The sequence below is a fragment of the Colossoma macropomum genome, unplaced genomic scaffold (genome assembly GCF_904425465.1).
Source record: "Colossoma macropomum unplaced genomic scaffold, Colossoma_macropomum, whole genome shotgun sequence".
Taxonomy (NCBI): domain Eukaryota; kingdom Metazoa; phylum Chordata; class Actinopteri; order Characiformes; family Serrasalmidae; genus Colossoma; species Colossoma macropomum.
The window spans coordinates 28,192,439-28,213,305 of record NW_023494789.1 but is presented as its reverse complement, the minus strand read 5'-3'; the positions used below and the strand labels follow the sequence as shown (position 1 = coordinate 28,213,305).

The 20,867-nt window shown below is 39.2% G+C and overlaps 1 protein-coding gene across 1 annotated transcript in view; it reads right to left on the bottom strand.

The window, feature by feature from the left end:
- Window positions 1–20,165, bottom strand: part of oca2 (oculocutaneous albinism II) — a 128,354-nt gene extending 108,189 nt beyond the window's left edge. The window contains exons 1-6 of the mRNA XM_036570734.1: window positions 19,843–20,165; window positions 12,391–12,641; window positions 3,998–4,093; window positions 490–660; window positions 345–402; window positions 146–218 (exon numbers count right to left, since the gene is read on the bottom strand). Coding sequence (XP_036426627.1) covers window positions 146–218; window positions 345–402; window positions 490–660; window positions 3,998–4,093; window positions 12,391–12,620 — 628 coding nt within the window. The 5' untranslated portion in view covers window positions 12,621–12,641; window positions 19,843–20,165. The remainder of the gene's footprint in view (window positions 1–145; window positions 219–344; window positions 403–489; window positions 661–3,997; window positions 4,094–12,390; window positions 12,642–19,842) is intronic.
- Window positions 20,166–20,867: the final 702 nt, after the last annotated feature.

Sequence of the window (20,867 nt, the reverse complement as noted above, 5' to 3'; positions counted from 1 at the left end):
TCAGAGATTGAGGATTATGGTCTGGACCATTTATTCAGAAAATGTAGAGTATAAATATAGGCGTATAAATAATAAGAATCCACTGTTATCTGACCAGTAGACAGTGACCATTTTAGCATTGATAGCACATCAATGAAAAGGATACAGAAACTCTCAGTGGATGAGACTGCAAACATCCTCCAGGGTCTCTCTCGATCCGGATACATGCTGAAGAATAGCTGATCACAAAGCACACTCATTAATATCACATCAAGAAAAATTTGTATACAAATGACAGTAGAATGCACTATGCACTGTTTCACAAGTCCAAAAAAGCACGTTTTGAGCAGAAGTGTAGGACTTACTGAACACAGAACAACAATGATGAAGATGGTGACCAGTTTAGTGATTCTTAAACAGTATCTATAAAGCAATTAGAAATCCATTAATACAGAATATGAAGGTATTAGCTTGTAGGTGCACATTGTTTTAGGTTCATATGAAATGTACCTAAGGTTGGAAGACAGTTTGAAGTTGTGTTCACTTTTCTCAGTGGAGAGAGAACGAGACAGACTGGCCACTTCACTGCCCAGCCGGCATCTCCTCTCCAGCTCAGCCGAGTTATCCCACAGCTCATCTCCAGGGCCCAAACTGGGGTCATGCAGCGTCATATATGTTAAACTGCAGGGCACAGTAACACTACAATCAGTAATAATATTATCAGTACGCTGCCACTTTCTAAAATTCTATAGAACAGTAATCCACAAGGCGATCATACGCAGAACCTGTTTAGAAACTAATGAATTAATTATTAATATATTTTTAACATTTATAAATTTACAAACTAACCATGCTTATTTAGCCTACTTAGTTATAGTAGCCTTAAAGGGGCATTATCACCTAAAACTAGCATTTAATATTGTATTTTTAATCCTCATCAGTTCCTGATTTCGTATGCCTTTTGTGTTTTCATGCCTCAGTGACCTTTGACTACAATACCCAGCATGCATTTCACAAATACATCATACAACTATTGGGAATTCCCCCAACAGCAATATATGTGAAAAAAAAACATTTCAAACAGCCTGCCTGAAAGTATTTGAAAGTCAAAAGTTCTTCCCACCTTCAAGCTATATCATCAGAAGGGGGGTTTCCTAGTCCTTAAATTAGAAAATCTCACTCTCAAGACTATTGTGGTGCCCCTGTAGGAGGCAAATTGGCATGTTTACAACAGATACAGTGATGGTTACATTTTTTATGTTGACTAGAGAAACCCTTTGTGCAACAGCTGATAGTGCTAAGTCACAACTTTAGCAACGTTAGATCACAAAAATGCTGGAAAATTCATGTGGCAAACTACAAACATTCAAAATGTGATGTTTATAGATTAGAAAGAATAGATTAGATTATATAAAGAAAGAATAGATTATAAACTTATTAAAGACAGTCTCAATTAATGTTAAAAAGTATTCTTCAGGCAAAGACATGTTTAAGGTTGTGCCTGTTGTAAAAATATTGTGAAGACCAGTGGCCAAAACCATGGTGCAACCCACAATCTCACTGACAGCTACACACAGAACTGAGCTGCGCTAGTGTTATGGCTAATGCTCAGACACAGACCCTGAACTCCAAGAACTGTTACAAAACAAAGTGAAATCTGTTTTTTTTAACCAATGACTGTCTATTGCCTTTATACAGCATATCAAATCTATAGTAGGGAGAATCTATAACATGTGATTTATTACTACCAGGTGGTTTGCTGGCATAGACCATTAAAAAATAAGCTAAAAGAGTTATAAGGTTTACAATGCTGACGCATGTAACAGTGAAACTGATTTGGACATTTTGCAATGTTTTATCTGATCTTGTCAAAATAGACACTGACATCGTCTGACCCAGCACAGAGATTGTCATTTTAATACAGGTGTAATCCTTTGGGGCTTCACCAACTGTACATAAAAAATGACTGGCTTTAGAGTTCCCATAGGGATACAGGTCATCTCTGAAAAATGGACATCAGAACAATAACGCATGAAATGGTTCATGCTGAAAAAAATAATAAAAATAAATAATAAATAACTAAATACTATTTCATTTATACCACAATGTTAATAGTAATCAGAGTCTAATTATGCATCAATATGTCTTTAGTCAGCATTTTCGTATATGATTTCGCTATTGTTCCCTCAAGAAATGTGCAAGTGTTCTAAAGTACCCCTAAACTACGAAACGGCTGATAGCGTAGACTCTCAACTTGAAGCTGTGTTTGGTTTAATTAAGAAGAACAAGGAGGTCGAGACCATTTTAGATATCAAAATGCCATAAATTATGGGCTGAACTGTGTTTGTCTTGAGCACTTATTTAAATATGTCTCCCACTGTGCTATAAAGCAGTTGTTCAAAATTGAAGGTCCTTGGGTCATCTTTTCCCATTATTAGATGCTAAAACATACAATTACAGCCTTGTGCCCCTGGCTAAGCTACTCTGAGAAAGCTTGTATTTCCTCTTGTCGTACTCCAACAGGCCAGTGCAATAGAGACTGAGGGAAATGGAGCTGCACTCTAATACAGAGGGCAAATTAGCATCTGCCCTTTCCTTTTACAGCTAGACAGGGTAACGCAAACACACGCTTGAGATAAAAAGGGACGTATTTCATTCCATCCATAATGAATTAGGAGTGAAAAGAATGTTTTTGTTATTCTTTTTATTTAACCTGCATTTTACAACAATCAATAGAGACTTTCAATAGCAATACACAGACCAAATTTGTTTTTTGATTAAAGGTTCTAAGTTATATATTAATTCTTTACTAATAAACCTTTATATTAATGAACTGTTAGGACAGTGAATGACATCAGCTGAAATGTAAGCAGCCAAGGGTGGGAAATACTTGAGAAATTGTACCTTACCTGCATTTTTTGGAAACTGGATATTTTCCAAGAAAAAAAGCATACTCTTTACACATTATATTTTAATTTAACTTTAAAGTCCTTTATTTTTTACTTTTTTCCTTGCCAATCAGTTGAATTCACATGCATTTCAATTTATTGTTTTTTTTTTATTAAAATGTACCAAAATCCAAACAAATTCATTTAGAATGATTTTATATATACACACTTTTATATACTTGAGTATGTTGCAAAGGCCTAGCCATTGATCGACCTGGCCTACTTAGATCAACCACAAGCCTACCCAATTATATTGGCAAAGAATATTTAGCATATTTTAAGCATAGTAAAATTTTATTTGTTTTCTGTGCTGTCATTGTTTTATGGCCAATCAAACCATTAGGTTCTTTGCCAAGTTTCGCCTTCTTTTCTTCACACCTCCAATCACCCATTGCCCAAAGCCTTTGGCGTGTTATCAGTGCACCACTGTTTCAATTCGAAGTTGTGATTAAAAGATGTAAAGAGAGGTGTTTAAAAGTGAGATTTCATCCCACAGTGTATGTCATTTTCCACCCATCTTAGGTCAAAAACAAATTTTAAATTGTCATCATCAGTTTTCTGCAAATTTGATCATTACTAAAATATGCTTTGTGAAAATGTCAGAGCAAACATCTCACATTACATCAAGCATCGAGCCATCAAAGGCAAGACACACCTACAATGATTAGGTTTAGTTTTTTTTAAGTTTGCTGTGTTTTTCCTTGTCTTTGTACATCTAAACTGATTTTAGCTTATTTATGTCTTCATTGGTAAAATGCACTTGTTGTGAGCAGACTCTTGCTTAATTATTATTGTTTTGTATTACCATAGGGTGGAAACGTTGGAATAGCCTCATGTTATGCAACTGCGGGACATAAGTGCGTTTGGAAATTGTATTTATCAAGCTGGCCTACCCACTTTTTCACAGGCCTACAAAAATATATTTCTGGTATGTTGAAATATATCTACTTTTTGTAGAACATTTTTTGCTCTATACTTCCACTTTTGATTGCAGTATTCATACTTTCACTTAAGTATATTTTCTCTGTACTTTTTCCATCCCTGTAATCACAAAACACACTGAGGCCTACCCATCATCCTGAGAGAACTTGAGCAGTGGAGACCTCTCTGTGTGGTTGGTCAGGCTGCATTTGCCTCGGAGGAAGTTTACAACGCTGAAGTTGCGCCTGAGGACAAAAAACGTGGAATTTTATTATACCTGTGAATGACCGTTTTAGAAGCAACATCTTAGGCACCTTGAAGTGCATTAAAAATTCTTATCTAAGTAAGACGGTGCCCTGACTTTGAGAAGAACTGAAAAGTCACTATACACCTTTTTAAGTGTTTTATATTTCTGCAATATTGTTGTGTTTATACAGTGGACAATCTGTTAAATTCCATATTAAATTTGGAATTCCATTCCTTTCCATTATGGGAGCCGAGCAGCTATATTACTTCTGTTGTTCATGTAATTCTTATCTAGTTCAACTTCCTGATTCCCCCACCTCACCAATTATCTATTTCAACCATTACACACTGCTCTAAACACACACAGAAAAGGCTTTTACTTTCACTCCATCATCAGACACTCTCTCTCCCACACAGCTGTAGGCCTCAGTCTGTTGCATCTTAGCAGGTCTGACTGACAGTGCTGAGTTGTCAGCGATGACGGGCATCAGGTGAGCTGTCTTTAAACTGAGGATCATTAAAAAGCATGTGTCACTCTGCCACAGCAGCTGACTCTCATGCTCCATCACTCCCTGTCTTCCTATCTTTTGGCCTTCGCTTGTTTTTAACTGAAGGAGCAGTTTGATTGGGTGATGACTAATCTTGGGCACAATAATAACCACCTGCTAGTAGACCTCTCATCACAGCACAGTCACAAACTTATAATAACAGTCCACTGAAAAATCAAATTTACGCAGTTTTCCTCTCACCATGAAAAAATTAAGTCAATCAGCCAAGAAATGCAAACTGTTTCAGTACCGTTGTTGACATGCTCTCGTTCCCTTCAGAGGGGCAAAGGATCAAGTGAACAACAAGAGTCACCTTTGGCAGCAGAATTTCTAAATTATAACATTCGGTTTAGCGCACTTTGCTGGGCTACATCTGTTATACATGACTGCTAACAACTTCAATGTACTGTTAGTTTGCAAGCTAAAGGCTACACAGCTAACAATAACAAGATAACAACAAAGGCAAGACACCACAGTCCTACACCAATGTTTGTAGCCAGACAAAGCAAATACTCATTAATTTAATGTACATTATGTATAAACATCTAAAATGCTTTGCATAGCAAACAGTAGCTATCCTAGCTAATAATCGTTAAGCTAACCTAGCTGAGGACAAGTGTGTTTCAACGGTGCCGCGAGTGGCCCCTTGTGTAAAGTAGGTGTGCTCCACTTCCAAACAGAGAGCTGAAGTTGGGGAGGGCATGTTAAAAATGTACTGAAATGTTTGCTGCCCAAAGTTTCCTTCTTTAGTTTTGCACTGTAGCTAGGCTAATGCTAACAACTAACTAACAAGTAATGGAAGCTTATACCAGAGACATTACAAAGGAGAAGGAGACACTTCACTGGTTGGAAAATGAGGGGGAAAGCTTGTAACTCTGAACATAGTGTCCTGCCCTTCAAAAAAGTGCCAATCAGTCTGCAGATAAAGCCACAGGAAAAGCTTAATTGCCCAGGGCGTTGCCAAGATAGCTGCTGAGTGGACGGGTTTTTCCTGTAGGGCTTGGGAATGTGATGCCGTAACGCCGTGTTTTATGGGTGATCTGCCATTGTGGCAGGGCTCATAAGTCTAGGCTGGTATAGAACAGTTCATAAACACTAACTTCTGTAGCCGCTTTCTTGATTTTGGCTGATCTGCAGCTTATGGCCTCACTAAATAGGTTTTCAGAGATGACTTGCATGTGGAGCTACATGACTACCACATCACAGATCTGATCAAAATGGAAAAAGGAAAACAGACAGGAAAGGAAGGTTTAATCAGCTATTCTGACACAGCTCTAGTTAAACAGCACATAAGAAGCACTGCAGTGAGGATAAACATCAAGCTCAAGTTTATTTTATATTTCTAATCGTACATATTTAAACACCTCATGGGTGCCAGGATGCTACAGCATTAAAAAAGAAACGGAAAATTGTAATAAGAAGCTGGCAAGTGAGAAGCAAATCAGCATTGTGGTAAGGTGTGCAGTGATATTTCCATTACCAAACAACAAACTTATATTTTACCTCTCAAAACGCGCTGCTTTCCTGCCATAATGTACAAGGTTTGAGGTGATGAGTTGAGCTGTGACTGGGCTAGTTAGCTGAGCAGCCAGATGATTATCACTTACTTATCTGTTTCTCTTAAAGACCTTACATTGACAGTTAAGATTTACTCCCATTTCATTTGATTCAATATAAAGCATGACAAGACCGAAAATGAGTATTTGCCAGATGTAAACAAAAAACATAACAATTGGTGGAATACTCCCATAATGCAGCACAACATGCATCCATTCCCTATATACGTCCAAGCTGTATAAGGCCTTTGCTTATACCCTTTCAGATAGCATCAGGTGCATCAACTGCATACCTAAATCATTACACATCTGCCTCAAAGCACACCTGGTTGTTAAGTAATTTCAAATATCCTTGCTTACGTGGCCTCTATCTCTGTATGGCCTTCCATTATCTACAAAAATGTGCAGAAGTACTAGCTAAAACAGTTAGAGCCTTCATGAAGCTTTTTGTCCATTTTCATGGATATATTTTTATGAGCATGTGCTGATATAGATTTTATTAAACACGTATCAGTACAGCAACACATTTATTGCAGAAGTGAAGTATGAATGCAAAAACTAACAACCGTTGTATTTACCATCATTACTATGAACAACAGGGTCTTTATATACTGGATTAAGGGAACATAATAAAGTTGCGAAGAGTTAATAGAGTTCCTAAGGCATCTGAGAGGATATACAACATAGCTTTTATATGCAAAATAGACTTTAAAAATGACAGGATGACTGTATGTAGCTCCTCAGAAAGAAGAATGTCAAAAGAATGATACATCATTGAACAGTTAGGCAAGATCTGTTCAACAGCACTAATACAAGAAGATATCAAAACAAAACTCAGTTTTATTTTTTTCTGTTTCTATTAAGGTAATGTTTACTCATGATTGTCAAACTATGATTTTTTTTATCATCTTATCGATATAAGACATCCTATCTTCAAGCTTCATTTACATATCAACACATGCCATAATATAGCAGACAGGCAGTTTGAATGGCATGGATCCAGACTGTATGGTAGAAGATAAGCAGCTGTAATAACACCAAGACATTACGACTGCTGTTCTGTCAATCATTCTGTAGCATTTGGTTTTATTAAGAGATATATTAGATATGTTTGGGTCTTGAGTAATATGAAGTTGATTTGTACATCCATCACCATCAATACTGATTATTTGGAGGACTAGTGTGTGCTAAAGATACCAGAAATCCATTTTGACTACAAATCTCCTTATGCATCTCAGCGATCACGGTTAGCAGCATCCGAGCCAACACCTTACATCAAGCCCTAAAAGGATGTTCCCGCGCTCTTTAAAGTGATAGTTCAGTGAAAAAACAAATGTGCATAATTTTTTCCTCACCCCAAATGTAGCCAATCAGCCAGGGTGAAGTTTGCTTCTTTTCACTGGAGCTACAAGGATAATGTAGCTAACAAGGGCTCAACATATTTACATAGTTTGTGCAAAGCTAATTGGTGGGATATAAGCTACATTAGGCTTACACACTGTGGCCAAAAGTATGTGAAAAAGAAAGCGTCCACGAGCTACAACAGCACAGCCACAAAGTGACAGACCATGCAAACTCACAGTGCGGGGCTGCCAAGTGCTGAAGCGCATAGCGTGTAAAAATTGTCTACACTCTATTGCAGCACTCACTAGAGAGTTTCAAAATGATTTTGGAAGCAATATCAGCACAAGAACTGTGCGTTGGGAGCTTCAAGAAATAGCCAAGCAGCAGCACACAAGCTTAAAATTGCCAAGTGTCAGCTGGAGTGGTGTAAAGCACGCCGCCACTAGACTCTGGAGCAGTGGAAACGTGTTCTCTGAAGTGATAAATCACACTTCACTATCTGGCAGTCTGATGGGTAAATCTGGGTTTGGCAGATGCCAGGAGGACACAACCTACCCTGATGCACAGTGCCAACAGTTAAGTTTGGTGGAGGAGGGATAATGGTCTAGGACTGTTTCTTCAGGGTTTGGGATAGGTCCCTTGACTCTATGGAAGGGTAATGTTAATGCTACAGCATACAAAGACATTTTAGACAATTATATGTTTCCAACTTTGTGGCAACAGTTTGAGGAAGGCCCTTTCCTGTTTCAGCCTGACTGTACCACTGTGCAGGAAGTGAACTCCATAAAGACACAGTTTGATGTCTTTGGTGTGTAGGAAATTCAGTGGCCTACACAGAGCCCTGACCTCAACCCCACTGAACACCTTTAGGATGACCTGGAATGTCGATTGTGAGCCAGGCCTTCACAAATTCCCACAGACACACTACAAACCAAAACCAAACTGTGGAAAACCTTCCCAGTAGAGTGGAGGCTGCTATAACAACAAAGGAGGTGGCTAACTCCATATTGATGTCCAACATGCTCATATAGGTCTGGTGGTCAGGTGTCCACAAACTTTTGGCCATATAGTGTAGCTCAAGCGCACAATAAATCACAGTGGAAAATGAAAAACAAGTATTTTCACAAAATAAGACAAAAGCAATAGTCAATACTGTGGTGAATGTAAAAGAGAGCACAGTAGAGGAGATGAACAGAGTAGGTCAGCGTTCTCTCATTGTCGCTCAGTAATTAAAAACAGACCACGCTCTGATCATCCCTTAAACCTCCACAGATGAAGACATGTTTATTTACATAAGCCAGACGTTAAGACTCCCACTTCAGACTCCATTAGCACTTCAGTAACAACAGCAAATTGAAAAGAGCCCTCATCAACAGAGAAGAGCTGGGGCTGGGTTGTGAGCTGACGCGTGCAGAGATGTCGACAACATTGTGATTCAGGCCCTCCTGCCTGAACTGAAGATGGAAATCCTGCCAAGTGTGCTATCCAATTAGTAAACTTTCTACACTAATCTGATAACCCTAAAGAACCCCAAAGAACCCTAAAAAACTCTATTCTCTGCCTGGCAGAGCCCATTCATTTAGCACCTACTTCTGTTTTCAATGGGCATTTAGTGCCGGTGTTGATTTAGCGTGCATGAAAGAGTGAGAGAGTGAGGGATAGGAAGGGGAGAGAGAGAGAGAGAGAGAGAGAGAGAGAGAGAGAGAGAGAGACTGCTTCAGATCCACATTGCACACTCTAATGGGTGCTCATATCAGTGTGCTGTGCATTCAACAAAGATTTACCAAAGTGAAAGATTTCTAAAGTTCAGCACTAAACAGTAACAGCAAGCAGTTCATAAGCTAGAAACTAAACTTCATTAGTCACTAGTTCTGTTCGTTTCCTAGAGGCTTAAATCAGGTGATACAGAACAAATGCCCACTGCAAAACATAAGAGCTGCATGTGTGTGTGTCTGTGTGCGTGTGTTTCAGACGAGCCATATTAAGTGTAGCTTCCTGGAGACTTTCTGATATTGGGGCTGGGTATAAGAGAGCTTAGACAGGATATTTCCAGGCCAGTAATCCCTCTCTATACAGTTACACAACAGAGAGGAGATTTGAAAATGTTAGCTCACTGAAGGCCAGGATATAGAAATGAAGCACAATTTCATCTTATTGTGCGCTGATCTGAGTTACAACTGCATGTCGAAAGAAACACATTTGGTTGATCAATGAAGAGGCCTGTCCTGAGAAGCATAACTTTAAGGCCTTTATACACCAGCAAAGTAATCAGTGAGTCATAAACAAAGCCTAAACCAGCTCATACACGTCTTTATAATACATTATACAACTCACTAATGCCATGGCCGAATTAGACAAGAAGAAATAGCTGTTCTGCAGAAAGAATAAAAAGTAGGGCTAAACACTGGAGCATTTTTGCCAAAAAAAAATGATCTACTTTACCCCAAAAGTAGTCAGTTGATTTCTCAAATAGGCTGGTTTCTAAGTTTCTAAGACAGTATAGCATACCGATATCTGTAAAAATGAACAAAAATACAACAAAAATACAGGTTTCAAGATGGCTGCTGCAACTGTTTAGCTATGCTATATATTTTTGTTCATTTTTATGAATAACAGTACAAAAAACATTAATAACATGAGCAAGTCTATTTCAGATAATTTAACACTTCAGTGATGCAAGTATGTGATTTATACTGCAGTTTAGTTGATGCTAATTAGCTACATTAGCCTTGTAGCTCCAGCGCAAAACTAAAGAAGAAAACTTCAACCATCAAACATGCCTTGGCTGATCAACAGCATTTGGGGTAAGAGATAAAGAGAAGACAAAGCAGCTAAAACGTGGTTCAAATGTGTCTCAGACCTCCTCCTGAAGTGGTCTGAGCAGTCAGACTTGTATCTGTTTTAAATGCATCTTGGGTGCATTTACACATGTATTTTTATGTGGCTTGGCCTTATCCAGATATAATCCTGATACTCAAGATGCAAGAAGTGACTAGGTGTAAACAGGTTCAAAGTGTCAAAGAATCCCCTACACGGGGCACAAGGCTTTAACTCATGACTGACTTCATCATTTTACAGTTAAACATGCAGCTTCAAACAGAAGTGTAATCCTCATGGCGTCCACACAGGCTTTAAGATTAACACTGACATTCTCTTAGTCTCCTAATGCTCACACTCACTCTCTCTCTCTCTCTCTCTCTCTCACACACACACAAACACATATCTTTATATTGTCTCAACCACAAAGAGCCTGTGTGAAGATTAAGACCTCACTGCACATGCCTACATACATAGTCACGATTTTATTCTGTTACTGCTATGGTAACGTGACCACCACATGTGAGCACCAATCTTCTTTGGAGTTGATTAGCAGCTGCTTCACTTCACCAAATTCCGAGTGGGGCTCAGCCGACCTACTTCCACAACAATAAACTCCAGCTAAAAGACTTAAAGCTGAGGTTCAAGGTCTTCTAATCCTACTTCATCCATGGGAAACAAATAAAAAAGACATTATCATGGCTATTAGCCTACAATAAAACAAGACTAGACTCCAGATTTTATTACTCAGTCATGAAAGCCAAACCAAAACTACACATAAAACCAAAAAAAAAAATCCCAGAATACCTGTTGTGCTCTAATATGAGATCAAGTACAAGTCTACCACGCAAGCAAGGAAGTCTATATGAGGATTGCCACTATCCAAACAATCCAGACAAGGTGGCTCTACATGTCTGTCAGTAATGTTGTAGCAAGGAGCTGTAACCTGGTTTTAGCATTAAAGCCAACCTGAAATCAAAATTAACCTTTCGTACCTTGATAGTTCACATGTCTCTGGTCATATTACACATGATCCATCATTTAAAAGATAAAATTCCTGTAATCTTCCTTCAAAATGTAGTGACTTTTGCCCACCTCTAAAACATCTTCTGAGTTTTGATTGTCATCAAGCCCTAGCAGGCGTGGAAAAATCATATTTTATTTAATAATCATGTTTTAGCTCCCACTCTGGCCTCCCCAATCATCATATAGCAAAAAAAAAAAATGCTAGCTCAGAGGTCATCCCTCATACCCTTTTTCTGTCTGAAATATGTCACAGGAAGGAAAATGTGTTACCATTTCCAATTTATGTTGACTTCAAATTTACTGTGACAGCATGCTCTTTGAAGAAATAAGAGCAAATTAAACCAAAACTGCCATTTCTGCAACTACTTACAATGGCTTACATAACCAAATTAACCAAGAAACGACAAAAGAGTTTAAATTTAAAAGAAAAAATATTGTTGATCTAGAGCAAAGTTAGAGTGTACAATAGTGTCAGCTACCTGTTAGCTGGTTAGCTAGCTAAAGTAGCTGCCCACTCGGTTGGCTAGCCCATGGTGTATTGCTAGATAGGAAGAATAATAATAAAAGCTCTTGACTCTAAGCATCTTAGTCCAACAAGGTATGCTAGCTAGCTTCAATTTCAGCTAATGTTATCTATCTAATGTAAGCTAAGTAAGCTGTGTTGGTGTGTCATCATTTTATTTGTGACAATTAAGTCAGAATCAGCATTCAGGAGTTCTAGTCTAAGCAGGGCACATGTTTCGGGAGCAAGGCTCTGAATGGAACACTGAAGGGAGGGTCTGTTTGTAACTGGTGGGGTATAAGCTTCCATTGCTTGCTAGCTAGATAAGCCAAGCAGCTCCTGTGCAAAAAGAAAAAGAAACAAATTTCAGACACCAAGCATGTCTTTGCTGATTAGCTAAAGTTGGAGGAAAGGGAAAATTTAAACTTTTCTGAACATTTTCCTTTGATCTGGAGCAGAGTGCTAAAAAGTCCAGAATCAGCTTGTGTAGTGGGCGGCAGCACCTGTCCTCCTGGGTGGAATCTGTGTAGATGATGCGGTGCCCTGGGGGCACAGTGGCAGCCTGCAGCAGCTTCTGGGTCTCCCTCCTCTCGGAGAAGCCCTCCAGGAGGCGCAACTCGTCAAAGTTTCCAGCCACCGCCTCAGACTTCCTGTGGACCGCCCTGCCCTGATGGCCCTGGGCTCCAGTCTGAGACATCTCCATCTCCAGGGTGCTCTTGTTCTCCAGATACATCGTGCCTGAGGCCTACAGGAGCTGAGGAGAGAGACACATCAAGCTGACAGGCATCTTACAGAGACATACAGACTAAAACAGCCTCTCACAGAGTGAGATGGAAGACGTCCATCATTTACAGCCCTCAAGCTGTCACACTCTGACAGTGAGAGATTTTTTTACAAACAAATTAATTGACACAGATGAATTAGTAACACATTTACACACATTCTGTAGCTATGGAGTGTTGCACTGAGTTAATTTCACCTACATCTAGTGGCACTGGCAGCGAGAAAGAATTAGTCAGATGCACATATGTCATACACTGACGGCTAGAAAGTGCTTTTGATGTGTTTAAAGGGATCTGAAGGAGGAAAACCACAACAAATACAGTACATGGTGACATACTGCAGTGTTGGCAGAGTGCGGGAAATATAGGTGAAGACACAGCCAGTAAAATAGGAAGTTGTCCCTTTAGATTATTTAAAAAAAGAAGTGAATAATCAGGGTAGAGGAGGATGCTCAGTTGTCCGTTTACTATGGCTGTATTCATATTTGGGGTCTATAAGTGATTATGAATTTATAAGTAAATTCTTTTTATTCTTTCCTATTTAGATTAAAGAGTTAAAACCATATATAACGTACAAGCCAATGTACACTATAAGTATAAAAATTACTTTTCTTCTCCATCATTTCTTTCAAAATCAATTATATAGTATTAATACAGAATTTGTCCCCCCTTTGCTGCAGAAACAGCCTCTACTTTTCTGGGAAGGATTTATATTAGATGTAGGAACATTGCTGTGAGGATCTGATTGCATTAAGCTACATGAGCATTAGTGACATCAGGTACTGATGTTGGATGACTAGTTCTGAATCACAAACACCACTCCAACTCATCCCAAAGGTGCTCCATCACTTCAGAGAACACAGTTCAGCTAGGTGTCTTTATACCCCTCTAGCTGATGCTTGGAATTGAGCATGCTGATCTCAGGCCCATGTGCAGCTATTTACATTTACATTACATTTACGGCATTTAGCAGACACTCTTATCCAGAGCAACAAAAGTGCTTTGTCTACCTAGAGAAAGTATCTTTGCTAGTTACAAACAGCCTAGAGAGAAAGCTAGCCCTGAGCTCAGATATTGCCAGAAATAAAAGCCCATGTTGATACCTAGAAAGGTATGAGGTTCCACAAGACAGTCTTGTAACTAACAGAGTCTAAGCTAAAGAAAGTCTCAACTCAGAACCTACCTACCAGCAGAAAGACAAACCCCACGTAGAAGACACAAGCACCCCTGCTGCTGTGTTGCCTGTGATCATGCACAACCTAGCTGATATTATGCTCCTAATTTCATAACCATAATTGTTTCCAAAACAAGTGCTAGCTCCCCCATTCTAATAATGCACACAAATGCTGCTTGAGTGCTAACAGTTCCCCCTTGTGGAGAATATTCAGCCTGCTAAACATGAGCGCAAGTTACAAACCAGGTCCATGAACTTACTCTAAAAACTAAAATGGCAAATTTATTTGTATGCACTTTCTTTTATAGATGTTACTCATTTAAAATGACATCCATAGGGTCATAACAATTAGAATGATCAAAATGCATACTGCAACCAGACAAGGTATCATGAATACTAGATCATGCACTCCGTTTGGGATAGTCATCAACACTGATCTTTGGCACATTTATGCATAAATTGTTTTTTTTTTTTCATTATGAGTTTTGTCAAATAGGTTTCAAATTAGCACCTCACCTGCATTAGCAGGCTATATTACATTAGCTGTGTTTACAAAACCTAGAGCCGAAGCTTTGGGCAGGAGAAAATGTGCCCAATAGATGTTGCAGTGTGTTAATTTTGCCAAGCAATGATCACTCAATCAGTCAAGGGTGTTTTCTCCAGCATCCTAAGCCAGTACTTTTCTGCACTGTTTTCCGGCTAATGGTAGCGCACTGAATCTGATGGAGAGGCACTACAACCAGCGGCCAGCGGCACAGACAGAGTTCATGGAGACAGATGTGAATATGTAAGTACAATTTTATACGATAACTGGCATTTTTGACCCTCCAGCCAGTTTCACACACACGCATCAGACAAAAGTAGAGAAATAGTTGTATACTTCAGTATAGTTATTTCTTCTTTTTAGCTTGGGGTAACTGGCAGGGCAGCACCCCAGTGCCCATAATGGGTGAAACACCCCTGGTTAACTAACTGATGAGTTGAATCAGGTGTGTTGGGAGCAGGGAGAGCACTAATTAGGCAGAGCAGTGGTCACCTAGGAACAGAAGAGAACCGCCACTGTATATTACCAAAGTAAGATACCGGATTACGTACGGGAGATAGCTACAGGAGAACATTTAGTCATACTTATTTCAAAAGACCTATGACAGATGTTGAGTTTGTTGTGGAGTGCTCAGCAGGTCACAGATATTATGGAGTGATGCTATTGAAGTCCCATCCTGACTTGCTTCCAGACTTGTCTAATGTGTTTGACAGTTCCATTGTCAGAGTGGCTGCAGACTTCCAAGCGAGGAGTACAGAACCATCCCAATTAAGGAACTGAGAAGTCCCTCAGGACTCTCACCCCATGACCTACTGTCTCTCTCTCTTACACACACAGCAGCAGATTAGTCTTCAGACAGGTAGTGCAAGCTTTAAATGGTCCAGAGGGGACTTCTGGAAACCCTGCTAATGCTTTGTTTTGCAGGAAGTATGTGTGCCGTGATAAAGGATCATTTTTTTTAAATGTCTTACTTTGCATTTGTGTGTTCGGCCTCAGGTTTAACTTAATGCACTTTAGAAATGCACCTAATCCTTCCAGAGGAGGCTTGGCCTCATTGGCACAGTCCTTTTTATTCCATTTCTTTTTTGTTCCTGGGAGAAACACGTGAATGTCATCATCACACATATTTGCTCTTGCTCGGGAAGACCAAGCGAGCAACTAAGGTATGTGAACTCAAGCTCAAAAATTAATCTCCACATGTGACTGAAAAAAGCAGCAGTCAGATGACGTTTGAGTGTGAAGCAGCGTTCACAGTGCATGTGCACCACATTCCCAGGAACTGCACATTCTTCTTAATGGTGTCATATGGATCTCATGAGGGAAAAAAACAACACAGCAGTCAGTGAAGGACTCCTTGATCAATATAAAGGCTCTAAACTTTGGTTCAACTTTGTATTCTTTGTAGGGCATCGCCATCGTTTTCTGAGTTACTGTCCCTAAATGCCACTGTACTACACCTAATCTAATCCAACTCTAACCTTAACCTCAGGAACCAAATGGAAATTTTTGCAGCTCCTTTTTATTTTCACATACAAACAAAAAACTGCCTTGTAGGGACCAGCCAGATGTCCTCAAAATACCAAAATGTTCATGTTCTCCATAATCCCAGGAACATTTGATCCCCACAAAGAGATAACAACATGAGCGCACACACTACACTCTCTGTTCAGGTGCACAGAATGGGAATTACACTGATTCCTTAAGAATTATTCATAGTTCAATTGCTGAAGTGTAAACAAAGCTATTCAGAGGTATTTGATGTGAAATGGTGCACTATAGAGAGATTTATTGACTTAGCATGTACCTCTTCATCATGAATGGATTTTAAAAATTATACATTATCTTACAACAATCAAAACTATCATAAAACAACATCTCAGGCATCAGGCCACATATTCAGAACCGTTATGTGCAATAACTTTTTGCATGGTAACATTTAGAGGTATTAAATGTTTTGGATGTCTGGTTCCTATCACCACTGCTGTAAACAATTCTGACTCAGTACATTTCTCTAGAATGGAGCATTTCACATTAAACCACTCTGAATGACTTTGTTAGCATGCAATTTAATTATGCAGAAATTATGAAAAAATCAGTGGAATTCCCCTTTTAAAAACAACACATGTTGCTGTCACTACATGCCAGAGTGAAACACCTAACCTTAACCTTAAAAGAAAATTGTTTGGCTCTTTTACTTTCTCAAATAAAAGCAGATTGGGTCAAGCCAAATGTCCCCAAACTTCCACATGGTCCCCACAAAGAACTAAACACATGAACATCCACACATACATATCCAGACACATCCAGTGAGAGGAAACACCCTTGTAACAGGAGTGTATAACAGCCCCCTCTAGTGGACACTGATATTTAAAACATAGTGGAGCCCCTGGCTGGAGCGCCTTCTCCCTCTAAAAGGGTTTTGTTCTTGCATGCAGCCAGCAAAGCTCCTAAGATGGTCATCCTCTAGCACGAGTCTACAGCTATGACGCAGCTACAACAAAGCCTTTGCCCTGAGGCATGAAGCCCTGTGTTCCAGACTCAGTCACTGAGTACACCATACACACACATACGATATCCACTGACAGCAGCTCCTTCAGAGCCAGTGCTGCATTCTAGATTGAGCTGCAGCTGTCTCATTATCTATGACCAATCGTTTGGATTTGTTTGTGCAGTGTGGAGAGCGCCTCCTTTCATGAAAAGAACCCCTAGTGTTCAAAACAAATCAAATCTGTCTTTCAGGCAAGTACGATGCTACTAATCGATGGAAAACCAGAACACCAATGTTTGGAGAGTGATGAAGAGAAGGGCAGATTAAGGTGTACCATGGCTTGCAGAGGAGCGAGATTAGAGATTGTTTGAACACACACAGCCAGGACGGGATAATTAGTAACCTGTGATTATTTGTTTCCCATTCTTTATTGCTGGCGAATCAAATGTGACCAGTTATAAGGCTCAACAAGAGCTGTTTAAGCTCCTTCTGAAAGAGCCACTGTAAAAGGGACTCTGTAATAATGCTCTAGTGCACGGCTGCCCAAAATATGGCCCTGTGGGCCAAAGCTGTAAGGAGGTTTGATTTTAGCCCAACAGAAATTTATTCGAACCCTCATCCAATGAGAGAAGAAACATGTTTTATAATGACTTTTACTATGTAACTAATGAAATTCTTATATATATATATATATATATATATATATATATATATATTAGGGGTGGGAATCCCTAGGCACCTCACGATACGATTATAAAACCATTATCGATGCATCTCGATACATCTTTTTTTTCTACACAAGATTTCTATTTTCTTACTGTCTGAGGACTTGCTAGTTTTAAAGCAAAGTATTTGTAATGATCCATAATGCATTTACTTCCAATATCTTTTATTAATAAATCAAATGGAAGTGAGGTGGTAAGTGAACTAGAAGACTCTCATTCACTGCTGGACTGCTGGACCGCATGAGACGCTGCTGCCACTCATCTGTGATAAAATGCGCTGTTAGGGTGAAATAAGATCCAGTGGTGATAGATGTCCACGCAGCACGTTCCAGCCGTCCTGCCCGTTTTCTTTAGTGATTTTATAACTTCGGTTTTGGTCTCGTTGTAGAGAGTTGGGGGGTCGCTGTGTCAGTAAAATATCCTCGAGACGGGACGTGAGCAACATAGTGCGAATGCCCTGTTTCGCAACGACTGAGAATTGGCGTGCAGACTTCAGGTCATCTAGCAACGAGGTTTCTCCGAGCGAGTAGCGAACAAAACAGGAAAAGAGAAAGACAGACGAACATTTGGAGACAAATGGACTTATTCGCATTTATAAGCAGCGCAGTTGGTTTCCTGGTACGTTAAATCTGCAACAAGAAACTGTCAAACACTAAAAAGTCGCACAGCTGAAGTCGCTTCTCTCTCGAATTTTCCCGTTCCACCTTAAATAGTGCCACGTTTACGTTCTGGCACCTCAGGCAGAATTTAAGGTGGAACCGGAAAATTCGAACAAGAAGCTGGAGAATAAGAAGCGACTTCAGCCTCGTAAAACAGTCGAGCTTTGAGAGACATTTTACAAGAAACTATTCATCTTTTGAGGAAAAGTTTTCTGGCGGAGGTGGAAGAAAAGCGGCTAAAGCTGAAGCTTAAAGCAGAGCAAAGTAAATCTGCGTTTTCGTTTATATTTTTTAGCCTATACTAGAACATTATCACATAATGAGACATACTGGACATTAAATGTTGCGGCTCCCAAGGTGGTTTGATATTTGTTGAAATGACAAAATGGCTCTTCTTATCATTTGTGCTGTGACTCCTGACCTGACCTGGCTTTTAATGCAGAGGGAGCCGGTCGGATTTCTCGCTCATCCAGTTGTACAGTTGTAAACACTGCCCTTTAGCCCACAAAAAGTTTGGGTACTGACTGCTCTAGTGTAAGCATTCTGCTGAAATAATCCTAATCCATATTAGTGGGCACAGAAGTTCAAAGAAAAAAAAAAAGCGCTAAAAATCTTGACACCAAGAGTAATTATAAATATCTTGCATGTCTAGCTCTAAATAAAGATGATCTGCTCAAATATTTCTAGTGAAGAACATGAAATGTCATCTAAATGTCCTCGATCTCCAAAGATAAAGCACTAATAATCCTGAAATGAAGAATTATAAATCCTTTGCACACCAATATAGGTCTAGTCAAATCTGGATGCGTGAACTTTAAATTTCCTCAAGTTTCCTTCATCTCCAAGAAAATCAAAAGTAGTAAGAAGGCTGATATGCAAATGTTTTGTAATTGTTCTTCATATCATGAGAACCTGAGCAACCTTCATTGGTGTTTCCAAGCATTCCACAATTCTCATTCACAAATTTGCTCTGATCAAAATACATTAAATGTCTATTCTTTGTCCCATCGCACCAAGAGCTGCAGATTATTTAACTTTCGGACTGTGGACTTCTTAGTGAAGTAACACCTAACAGTAATGCCTAAAGGAGTTTAACACACACTCTCACACACAGTCTACAGTCCCTGCTGCAAATCCTCTCTTCTCACTCAACAGAAAATAAATCCCTGAGAATAACGTGAGGTCAGGTGTAATACTTCAAACCTTTTAGCACATGCTTGAAATTATGTATGTGACTAATGCAATATAGTCATTTTTCAAAATAGCTTTTTATTCTATAAAAATGATCCCTGGGGTTCTAATGCTGTGAGCATGAGCACTATTAAAGTTACAAAATCACTTATTTATTTCAAAGTAATTACTTTTTCTTATCAACGCAGTAATTAACAACAGTTCAAACTTCCTCTTTGCTGATAAAGAATTCAAATGAATAAAATCAATAATAAAAGCGTTCATTATGATGGCTACCGGTGTGTGATTCACATCCACATTTTTTACTTAAAGTATATTTTTAAAGCCACATGATTAAATACTCTCTGATAATGGTTTGAAATCTGAAAGAAGAATATGGAGGGAGAGTTTACCTGTCAGAAGTGAAAATGACAGCAGATATAATGACGTTGATGAAGACACTGATGACGATGATGCTGCGGGTGCTGCTAATAATTATGAAGGTGATGATGATGAAATGAAAAGCTCCAATGGTGGGAGAATAAAACTGAAAAGCTTAGCAGGAAAAAAAGATTTTCAGAATATTCAGAAGTGCCACATTCTGGACTGGAGTTTGCTGCTGCTGCTGCTGGCTGCTGCTGCTGGGGGAGGAGGAGGAGGAGGAGGAGGAAGGTGGGTAAGAAGGAGCTCAGAGGCTCAGAGGGGAGAAGAGGATTGAGCAGTGCGAAGAACAGGCTTTAGGTGGGACACGGAGGGAGGAACCAGCACTGCATGCTGAATTTGACAGCAAGAGGATGGACCTACATCTCACACAGACACACACACACACACACACACTACAACAGATATATAAAGAGAAAGAAAACAGCAGGAGTTAAAAACTGGAGTTCAAAAAATGATTAAAAGATACTGAGAAAATGGGATTCCACAAAGTCACTATCAGATAAACAGGCACTTAAAGTTTTCATCTTTGAGAGAGAGGAGAAAGTCAAGCTTCATTCTTGCTTCAGATCTGAAAACATCCACAGGAGTTTCTGTCCATCCTTCTACTGTGAGAAGACAATCAACACTATGGGTCTGAAAGGATGTGTAGCTGTCAAGAAGCCTTTAATGAGAAAAAAATAGACAAAAAAGGCAAAAAAGAGAAATTAAACAAAGAAGCAGGTGTTCTCAGAATAATGGAATGGTCAGCCCAGAGTCCAGACCTCAGCATCACTGAATGTGTCTTGAATTACTTGTATTGTGAGAAGAAGAAAGTTCAACCAACTTCTAAGACTGAATTCTGGAAAAATAATATCCCTGCAGATTTCTTTGAAAAACTGACAGCAAGTCTCCTGAAAAGAAATAAAGGGCAAAGCGTGGACACACTAAATACTGAAAAAATGAATAGTATGTTTACTTTTTATATATATTATGTTTTTTTTTATATCAGGGTTGT